At 43.5% G+C, this 11,238-nt stretch overlaps 1 protein-coding gene across 8 annotated transcripts in view; it reads right to left on the minus strand.

Annotated features, from left to right (window-relative positions):
* The window catches only part of LOC139637523 (NACHT, LRR and PYD domains-containing protein 3-like), a 53,827-nt gene extending 47,264 nt beyond the window's left edge, over positions 1-6,563 (minus strand). For 3 of the 8 annotated variants that reach the window (XM_071506289.1, XM_071506287.1, XM_071506290.1), the window contains exons 1-2: positions 5,390-6,555; positions 5,063-5,176 (exon numbers count right to left, since the gene is read on the minus strand). In XM_071506289.1, coding sequence (XP_071362390.1) covers positions 5,063-5,176; positions 5,390-5,457 — 182 coding nt within the window. In that variant the 5' untranslated portion in view covers positions 5,458-6,555. Of the gene's footprint in view, positions 1-30; positions 78-1,625; positions 1,800-1,891; positions 2,066-2,179; positions 3,980-4,091; positions 4,376-4,531; positions 4,611-5,062; positions 5,177-5,389 lie in introns of all 8 variants that reach the window. The other 5 variants (XM_071506300.1, XM_071506299.1, XM_071506283.1 and 2 more) reach the window with 5 other exon arrangements.
* Positions 6,564-11,238: the final 4,675 nt, after the last annotated feature.

Below are 11,238 nucleotides of genomic sequence, written 5' to 3' on the forward strand. Positions count from 1 at the left end.
TTTTCATGAATCAGTGAAAATCACACTTACACTTCCTCAGACCTGGTCTCAACCAGCGGCCTCCAGCAGGCTCCACCCTGAAAGGAGGAGGGGGGTCAGACCAGCATGTTCTCTGTCAGCATGCAGACATGGACATTACATGGCTCTCACACACACACACTGTTTTATTATTGTGTTCAGATGGAGGCTCGTATGTTTGGACGCACATTCACAGAGAAACAGGAAGTGGAGTCTTTATCTTGTAATTATACAGAGCAGGGAGGAGACACAGAGAAAATATTTCATCCTTGGTTTTCTCAGTTGTGGTGTGAGACACTTTGAGTCTGTGACTCTGAAGCTGCACAAACTAATGTCACAGCAAATAAGATGAAGACACAAAGAGGCTCCTTCATGGAAACTATACAGGAGCTGCAGCTTCACTAGACACACACACACACACACACTCACACACTCTCAGTCCTCTCTAAAGTGACCTTCATGTGTCACTTTGCTCCACAGTGTCTCAGTCTGTGACGTGTTAGATGAATGAATCTGACAGATGATGTTCACAGGTCACTGAACAGTTTAGCAGAAACATCAGTCCTAATGTTGTGTTTATTCATCAGCCGTCACACAGCAGCAGGAAACATACGAGCGTCTGTCGTTTGACTTCAAGTCAAAGTCCAGAGGAAGTCAGAGAAACTGTAGAGCAGAGAGGAAGAGGCTCAGAGAGGAAGACTAGTGAAGCTACAGCTGCTGCACACTTTTCATTAAGGAGCCACTTTGTGTCTTCCTCTGATCTGGAGTCAGATTTGTTGTTGAAAAAACAGCTGTTTCATGTTAAAAACATTCACTCACAAACACTAATTATTCACCTGTTCACCACAATCAGTTTTTTTCCAACCTGAACAACAACAACCCTCTGATACGACTCACAGCAGCGTCTCCTGGAATAGTGCTCCTACAGCAGCAGGTGTACCAGATCTTGGTTGTCATGGTTACAATAACAGCCGTGTGTACTGGCTGTGTAACTGTACCGAGAGCGGCCGACATCTACGGCCACAAGATGTCGCCTAGCAACAAAACCTAACTATGGGTCATAGCTGCTGACAGACGACCTGTGGGCTGGTTTGTTACAGCTCAGTCTTGTTGTTGACAGCTGGAAGCCTCCGTATAGTTATTACATCTGTTTGTCACAGTCATGATTTACTGTCTCCTAAATACAACAGATCTCATCATCACAAGATCAGGAGCTCAGAGAGGTTCAGCTGATTATTGATCATCAGTATTTTAGGAGACAGAGACATGATGGTGCGACCTGATTGAATTCTTTTATTTCCTCCCTGGTTGAAGACACTGGGAGATTAATGTCTCTGAGCAGTGGAGATGGTTTTATTAAACCAGCTGAAACGTCTCCAAGCTGCTTTGTGCTGATTAAGCCTGAAATAAAAGATAAAAAACACAGCTGACAACAGCTGATTTCAGAACAGTGAGATCTGTTCTCCTCAATATGACACAGTGAGTCATGATGAGACACTGGAGTCATCAGGAGAAAACTCCTCTTGTTTCTGTTCAGATCTGTCATCAGCTGTGACCGAGAAACTGTTCACAGCTCTTCTCCTCTATCAGACAGTGTCTGTCCATACCTGAGAGACTCCAGTCTCCAGTCTGGATCCTCCCGTCCAGCAGACAGCTGCTTCACTGCTGAGTCTCCTGGATGATTGTAGCTCAGGTCCAGCTCTCTCAGATGGGAGGGGTTGGATCTCAGAGCTGAGGCCAGAGAAGAACAACCTTCCTCTGTGACCAGACAGCCTGACAGACTGAACACACACAAAACAACACACAGGAACCTTCTGTCAACACTTGGTGGTCTATAAACAGTCATCAGATAAACAGGTTGATGGATCCTGACCTGAGAGTTTCCAGTGAACAGTGTGGACTCCTCAGTCCAGCAGACAACACCTTCACTCCTGAATCCTGCAGGTTGTTGTTACTCAGGTTCAGGTCCCTCAGACTAGAGGACTGGGAGCTGAGGACTGAGGACAGAGCTTCACAGCTTCTGTCTGAGAGGTTACAGACACTCAGTCTGAAGAGATGATAACAAGGAATTAAAGAAGAAAATCATTTGTTTTCTCTCCTGTTGAACAGATAGAAGTGTCTTTATATAATCATGAATAAATCCAACTCTCTCTCCACTTACACAGCTTTGTTGGAGGCTTTGACCACTGGCAGCAGCCTCAGAAGAGCCTCCTCTGAAGCTGAGTATTTCTTCAGGTCAAACACATCCAGATCTTCTTCTGATGACAGTAAGATGAAGACCAGAGCTGACCACTGAGCAGGAGACAGTTTCTCTGTGGAGAGACGTCCTGATCTCAGGGACTGTTGGATCTGCTCCACTAGAGAACCATCATTCAGTTCATTCAGACAGTGGAACAGGTTGATGCTTTTCTCTGCAGACAGATCCTCACTGATCTTCTTCTTGATGTACTGGACTGTTTTCTGATTGGTCTGTGAGCCACTTCCTGTCTGTGTCATCAGGCCTCGTAGCAGAGTCTGATTGGTCTGCAGTGAAAGACCCAGGAGGAAGCGGAGGAACAAGTCCAGGTGTCCATTTGGACTCTGTAAGGTCTTGTCCACAGCTCTCTGGTAGAAAAGTGCTGGTTCAGGTTTGTCTCTGAAGACTTTAGTCCACCTGGATGTTGTTTGTTCCTCTGACAGCAGATTGACTCCAGAGTTGATGAAGGTCAGATGGACATGAAGAGCAGCCAGAAACTCCTGAACACTCAGATGGACGAAGCAGAACACCTTGTCCTGGTACAGGCCTCTCTCCTCTTTAAAGACCTGTGTGAACACTCCTGAGTACACTGAGGCTGCTCTGATATCGATGCCACACTCTGTCAGGTCTGATTCATAGAAGATCAGGTTTCCTTTCTGCAGCTGCTCAAAAGCCAGTTTTCCCAGAGACTCGATCATCTTCCTGGTCTCTGGACTCCAGTGTGGATCTGTCTCAGATCCTCCATCATACTTGACCTTCTTCAGTTTGGACTGAACCACCAGGAAGTGTATGTACATCTCAGTCAGGGTCTTGGGCAGCTCTCCTCCCTCTCTGGTCTTCAACACATCCTCCAGAACTGTAGCAGTGATCCAGCAGAAGACTGGGATGTGGCACATGATGTGGAGGCTTCGTGACGTCTTGATGTGGGAGATTATCTTTCTGGCCTGCTCCTCATCTCTGAACCTCTTCCTGAAGTACTCCTCCTTCTGTGGGTCAGTGAACCCTCTGACCTCTGTCACCATGTCAACACACTCAGGAGGGATCTGATTGGCTGCTGCAGGTCGTGTGGTTATCCAGAGACGAGCAGAGGGAAGCAGTTTCCCCCTGATGAGGTTTGTCAGCAGCACGTGCACTGAGGTGGACTCTGTGACATCAGTCAGGATCTCAGTGTTGTGGAAGTCCAGAGGAGGTCGACACTCATCCAGACCGTCAAAGATGAACACAACCTGGAACTGATCAAACCTGCAGATTCCTGCTTCTTTGGTTTCAGTGAAGAAGTGATGAACAAGTTCCACCAAGCTGAACTTTTTCTCTTTCAGCACATTCAGCTCTCTGAAGGTGAAGGGAAATGTGAACTGTATGTCCTGGTTGGCTTTGTCTTCAGCCCAGTCCAGAGTGAACTTCTGTGTTAAGACTGTTTTCCCAATGCCAGCCACTCCCTTTGTCATCACTCTGCTGATTGGTCCATCTCTTCCAGGTGAGGCTTTAAAGATGTCTTCTTGTCTGATGGTTGTTTCTGGTCTGTCTGGTTTCCTGGAAGCTTTTTCAATCTGTCTGACCTCATGTTCATCATTGACCTCTCCAGCCCCTCCCTCTGTGATGAAGAGCTCTGTGTAGATCTGATTCAGAAGGGTTGGGTTTCCTGCTTTAGAGATCCCCTCAAACACACACTGGAACTTCTCCTTCAGCTTAGATCTGAGTTTACGTCGACAAACTACAGCAGGACTTTCTGAATGAACAAAGAAGAAACTATATCAATAACTGATTCATGAAGAACACATGACTGTTTAACTCCCATAAAGAATACATATATGAACATATATGAACATATTTACACGTTAGTAAATTTCTCATTTCTCCATCATGTTGAATCTTTAGAGAAATCCTCTTACTGCTCTGCAGACAGTCAGCCAGCTCCTCCTGCTTCATCCTCCTAAGGAAGTTCTCTGTGATCTTCAGAAATGCCTCTCTGCTGCTCCTCCTCTGCTCTTCATCCTCACCTTCCAACACCTCCTCATCTTCCCTCTGGCTCTCTGAGCATTCTGGGTAATCTGGACCCAGAAGCTTCTGGATCTTCTTCAGCTCGTTCTTCACAAAAGTGACCATGTTCTCCTCCAGCAGCTGGAACGAGAAACTATATGAGTGACAGCATCAAACTAAAACCATGGAGCCAAACATCAGATCCATGTTGGACAGACTGACAGTCCACTGGTCGAACAGTGCAGCATGGAGATGATTGTGAGCAGATGTGAAAGTAGCTGTTGTACATGTACAGACCATAAATATGGAATCCAGGTGTGTTTGATGCTGCTGGGCAGACTGACCCCTGGGAACCTCTGAGCTCTCCTGGTCCACTCTGTGGAGGAATCATGAAGAATGAGCTCACATTATGTCTGTCCACACAGAGACAGACACAAGCTAAAGGTCCATGAAGTGATGTTCGGATGTGAGCAGCGAATCAGACCACTCCCTGTGGAGGTAAAGGTTTACTAGTCCTGCTGATCCCACTGAGAATCAACAGCTCAGTCTGCAGCTGTTTGTAGCTTCCAGCTCAGTGTTTGGCTTCACCAGTTTGGTTTAGTCCCAACGTCTCTCACCAACCCTCCATACAGCTCTCCCTCCCTCACTCAACACTGCTGAAGAGCCCTGAAGCAAGGCACCTCGACCCTCCAGCTGCTACCTCCACCTTCCAGCGTGGACGTTCTCAACAGACACAAACACTTTGATTTCAGACCTGGTCCAACAACACGTCCTACAAACTGGTTCTTTTCTACAATAACCTGAGTTTCACTGTCAGTTACAGCTTACATCTGATCAGCTGATGGACGTCCTCCTTTAAAGTCAATGTCCCAGTTCTTTGACCAGTCGCTCTTTAAAGACACACAGCTGGGTTCAGGAGAATCTGGTCTCTGCTGCAGGATCCTGAAACAACAACAGATCTGATTAATGTGCATTTTCAGTAAAAGTCTTTGAATAAACACAACAACTAACTTCTAGTGTGAAAAGACTTTCTGTCGGTTTGAATTCTGACCTTTGATCAACAGATTGTCTGACATAATAATGATGGAGCAGTGATCTGAGAGCTGAGCTCTGACATGGAGAAGAGTCATGGATAGTTAGAGATCCTCATCTCACCTCTGAGCTCTGGTTTGGCTGGTTTTAGAGGGAGGGGCTCCCTCCTCTCTGTCCTCACACTGATCCATGCTGCTGGATTCACATCCACATCAGCTCACACACACTTTCTACCTTCATGTGGAGACAAACACAAATCATTCATCTGCACATCCACTCAAATTGACATCATTTCTCCTGTAAAAATACCAGCTGCTCCTCCACTGACTGACTCTTCTTCTCTGGTTCATATCAGCGTCAGTTGAATACAGTCTGACAGCAGAGTGAGGAAGAGGAAGCTGCTGTACTTCTACTATCGGTCCACTAGATGGAGTCATGAAGCTGCAGTGAAGTGAAGAGCAGCCCAGCTCACACACGATGGACCAACATTAACATCCACTGACACACAGAAGGACTGAGATCAACTGATTGGATCTGACATTGATCCAACAAGGTGGAATCAATAATCAATAAAGTCTCAGTAAAGTCCTGACAACAACATGACATGTTCAGTATTGATCAGTGATGTGAAGTAACAGTCAGTATTGATCAAACTAATAATAATAATAAATAATTATAAGCTTTATTTATTGAGCACTTTTCATACAAGAGATGTAGCTCAAAGTGCTTTACAATAAAAAATGGAATAGTACAATAAAATAAGGCTGAATAAAAGGACAATCAAATTAAACAATGCAAATAGTTGTAAAAGTGGAAAAAATCCAAATAAAGACAGGAATCAGTAAGAAATGTAAAATATGAGATCATTAATTAAAAACCAAGTTAAATAGATAAGTTTTCAGAGTAGTTTAAAAATGTTCACAGAGCCTGCGTCTCTTTTAGCTCTTGGCAGGATTTTCCATGATTTTGCAGCATAGTTAAAAAACGCTGCACTGACTATTTTCTTGTGTGTAAAATGATTTAAAAGTCCGTCAGTGGAAGATCTAAGAGCTGGACAGGGATTATAAAACAACAGAGAAGCTGCAGTGTGAGCCGGTCCCAAAGAGCTTTAAAAACAAGTCAAAAACTACAACTTTAAAATCTATTGTGACCCTTTAGTTCCTGTTGGAGAACCAGGAGCCTCTGGCTCACAACCATAGTAACATTATAACACAACAACAACAACACAACGATAAGCTGAAGGTGAAATGACTCAGGTAACAACAAGTGTTAACGAGTAAAACATTAAAAACTGCTCACATTACCTTCAGAGGAGAAAATCATCTGCTTCACAACGTTTGTTCAAAGTGAAACTAAAGTTCAACCAGGAAACAGAGGGAGGAATGTGAGGAGCAGAAACCAGTAGTACAGGGTTTTGTCTGGGTTGATGTGGGTGATCTCTTGGTAACGCCTCAGGGCTCCAGTGGGGGAACCGCGCTCCTTTTTCCTCACTCAATACAGACGAGTGAAGGCGAGAGCAGCGTGTTGATTCTCTCCGTCCATCTCCCCTCATTATTTCCCTTGTTTAAGGGCACAACATCACCTGCAGGCTCCTCCCTGTTCACCTGCTGGATCCCTGCCCTCCTGCGTTCCTCAAACACATTCTCTCATTCACAACTTTTGTGGCAGATGCCAATAAATGTGACAATCGTCCTGCTTGTTTGAGTCTGAATCCGCTCAGGGGTCCAAACTGAAATTACACCTGAACGGAACATTTGTCCTGAAACAAACTTGAATCCAACATCAAATCAAAAGGCCGCTGATGCGTCATGGATGTTTGGTTTAGAAAACATGGTTCAGACAAAGCCACTGCATTTTCTTCATCAACTGATTTCTCCAAACGAGCGAGCAAACAAAGGAACAGAGGGTTCATGTCTCCTGCTCTAATAAAAACCACAGGTCCACCGAGGTGCATGCTGGTCCTAAACCAGACCACCTACCTAAATAATCTCATGTGCCCGTAGTGTTACAAAATACTAGTTTATCAAAACCGACTTTACTAAAGAAACTAACAACAGAGAATATGATCAAAAATAAACCAATTTGATGAAAGTAATCAAAACTCAGAACAGGTGAATCAATGATAGAAAACCAACAAACAAACTAGTAAATAGCTCCAAAGTTCCTGCAGCGTAAATGGAGTAACAGCTAAAATGATAAGTCATATTCATGACTCCACCCAATACTGATATAGGCTCAAATTAGGGTCCAAATGATTTTGAACTTGTGATGTTCACAAATAATTCCAACGTTTGTAGTTGTAAATCAACCTTTGTAAACCTGTGAAATGAATCTGTATGAGAAAGTCAAGTCTGTGCATGGGAAATTATTTTTTCCTTTTGACAAAGACATTTGTATTCGTTACAAAAAAAGACTTTGTGACTCAAAACTATGAACAAATGATCAGTGTTGAGGTTAAACAAAAACACTAAATAAATAAATGGTTTTGTCAACAGCTGTGCTGATACAGAGCAGGAAACTGTGAAACTCTGCTGTGTGTGACCCGCTGAGTTTCACAGTTTTCAGCTTTTTATCTGTACAGACATTTACAAAAGCATTTCTTTTATGTGTTAAACCCTCACCACTGACCATTTGTGTAGTTTTATTCAGAGAGTCTGTTTTTGTAGCAAATACAAATGTCTTTGTCAAAGGAAAACATTTTTTTTTCCACATACACAAACTTCCATTTCTCCTGCGGATTTATTTTACAGGTTTACGAAGTTTGATTTACAACTACAACTTTTGGATTTATTTGTAAACATTACTTCCCAAATTCAAAATCATTTGGGCCCTAATTTGAGCCTATATAGGTGTCGGGGGAGCCCGATGGCTGGGCGCAGGGCCCCCTGGGGGTCGGGCCGTCCAGCCTCGCGCTAATGCTAATGCTAATGCTAATGCTAAGCCCCTGAAGCCCGTCACAGCAATCAATCACAGGCAGCCGTTGTCCTGGTCACTAATATCCACCACGTCCTTTGATTTGTTCAGTTTCCTTTTTTTCTCTGCTTCACCAGAAGGAATGATTTTTACTTTTAATCGACAGTACGGTCACGATGGGTGAGAGAACAAATTGTTTACCTCCTCCTTTTTTACTCCTTTAAATTCCTTTTCACAGTTGTTTCTGCATTGACCTCTGCCGGAACAAGACACTGTCAGTTAAAGGTCAAAGGTCAATTTTAACCCAGTGAGGTCCTATGTCAAAAAACAGCGACAGATCATCAGCAACAGTTACCTGCGGGTTGGGACTTCCAGGTGAACTAGCAAGGTACACGGCCTGTCCGACAGGATGTAATTAATTATGCGCTCTTTTCCTGTCCCCCTCCCGCCAAAAATGTAACAGGAAGTAAAAACTGAAAACCAGTGACACTGGAGAAAAAAAAAAAAAAAAAAAAACTAATTGAAAAGAAGACATGAAGAAGAAAATCTCAGGATTTACACAGAATAAAAAGAATAATAAAAATATCAAATTAAATAACACTTGAAAACCGTAATTTCATTTAATGGCCGTTTATTTTTCAGTGGATCTTTATTCAGTGTCAATACAACTTTCCACAACTCCGTCGGACTCACCTTCAGTACCAGGTTGTTGTCTTCGTGCTAACAGGATAAGTTCAATCTTGGAGACCGGAGTGATGAAGACTGTAGACCATGGATGTGTTATAAGGACGTGGGGAGGTAGAGGCGGTGATGAGGCCGGTTCCTCCCCTCAGGGACAGAGAGGGGCCGCGGGCTGCAGCGGCTCAGGCCCCCGCTGCTGACCCGGAGGACGCTGCATCCAGGCCGGACTCAGTTCTAGTTTAACCCGCTGACACAGTGAAGGTCATTCATCTATAAATACTGAGGCTGGTGACCTGCAGTCAGGAGGAGACTCTGCTGCTCACACATCACAGAAACTATCACAGAAGCTCAATGACTTAAATTAAAACACCTGAAGAAACTGGAGGAAGTGATGAACAATCATGGCGGCGTCTCGGTGAATCCAGTGATGCGGCGAATATATCGATTAAAAACAACTTTCCTGAAAAAAAGTGTAAGAAGTGACGAATAAACGCGACAAAAAATCACAAAATGAATGAACTTGGTTTGTGTAGAAGAAAACTCTCCTTTGTTGTTTATTCACTTTTCACACTAACTTGTTCTCGTCCTGACGTCACTGGCAGTAACCTAGCAACCATGCTCGTTCCCGAGACACAGCGGGATCGCGGACAGAGTGCGCGTACACAGTGGTGACGTCACTCAGAGAAAAAAGACTTTTCTGGGCTTTGATTAAAACAAAGATTATGGACCCTCTGTGACGTCATCCACAGGCGTCTGAAGAGGGGGTTTGTGGGTTTCCCCTTAATACATCCATGGTTCCTCCACCGTCGCCATCTTGGCAGTGCCTCACTCCATCTAACTCCCAGATAATCTAAAAACTGGCAAAAAGTACTGCGACTTCGGTGCATGTAGTTAAGTAAATGTGGCAAGCAGAGCTCCCATTAGCATCATTAGCACAGCTAATGGCTAAGTCAAAGCTAATTTAATTGGAGGCTAATTAGCTCGTAAACTAGCTAAGCTAACAAGCCAGGTATGGTTAGCGCTAATTAGCACTAATACAGAATTTTACTGATGAGGCGACAGAGTGGACTGAGCCGGCACCCACCTGTCAATCAAAGAGCCCCCATTTATACATAACTTTAAGCCCCAGTAAAATGTAAACAGGTGAGTTATATAAATATTCAAACCCGTACAGTCGTCATGAAGGAGGAAATTAGCTGTAGAGACAAAAACTGTTTTTGTACCAGACTGTAAACATGTTCATTTCTGCTGTAAAGTTGGAAACTTTAACATGAGAGTCTATGGGGACTGACCCCCTGTTTGGCATTTCAGTGATGGCTTCATTTATCAGCCCTGGAGGTTGATGCTTGGACTACATCACTACTTTTTTTTATGTATTCATTGTACAGTACTTGTTGTACATGTTGTGCTTGGCAACATGTTTTCTGATTAAAACGTGCAGATAAATCTTCACTGACTGGAAATGAAGGAGGAGAGATAAAACTTTACACACATTATCAAACAGCATCAAAATATACTTATAGTTTGCATGGAGCTCACATCAGAGAAAAGGTCAAGATCTTTCTCCTCTCATTCATTTGATGCTAAGAATAAAAATAAGTAGGCCTAATTGTTTTCTTCATTTTCAGTTTGGCGATCATTGTTATTGATCTAATGGTTCTGGAGCTCAGTTTATCATCTGCTGCTCCCCAGTGGACACACACCCAACTGCATGATCTCAGAACGAAGGCAGCTTTTGGTCTGATTTTTATTGACTCTCACGTACAAAAAACGAGTTGTAAATCGTCCAAGTCGCTTCACTTTAAATAAACCAAGCAGCTTCTTGAGTCTGAGCAGACGTTACAACCTCCTTAACAATGGAAAGAGCTGCAACAGAAAAACCAACCAGACTGACAAGGACACAGAAAGTTTCTGATGTTTCAGTAAAGTCATCTGGTTTCTGACTCACTGAGCTAAACAGTGGCACTCCTACTCCCTAATGAAAAGGACTGTTTTATAATGGGGACCCATGTGTAAACAGCAGTGCTGGGTCAGTGTTCATACAGTCAAAATGGTGGCATCTGCTGGCCAGTCCTGGCTATTGCATTGGTATGGAAACAGTTTCACTCTGAGGTTTACGCCTCCTGGCATATATTCAGCATTGTACATTTTTTTAAAATAAAAAGTAATTTAAGAGGAGAAAATGTAGTTCCTGCTGCTAATGGAACAAAAACTTCTTTGTTCAAAAGACCATTGCTCTTTTGGGCAGATTTTACTCAGAGAAGCTTAAAACTGAATGAATGTTTCCATCTTGAATCATCTTTGAGTCTCACTGACAACATGGTTTGATGAAGAGTGTAAATCCCTGCGTCAAAATTCATGAAAGCTGAACTCAACAT

This window comes from Trachinotus anak, unplaced genomic scaffold, assembly GCF_046630095.1.
Source record: "Trachinotus anak isolate AG129_WGS33_773 ecotype Australia unplaced genomic scaffold, CSIRO_AGI_Tana_v1 ptg000020l, whole genome shotgun sequence".
NCBI lineage: Eukaryota > Metazoa > Chordata > Actinopteri > Carangiformes > Carangidae > Trachinotus > Trachinotus anak.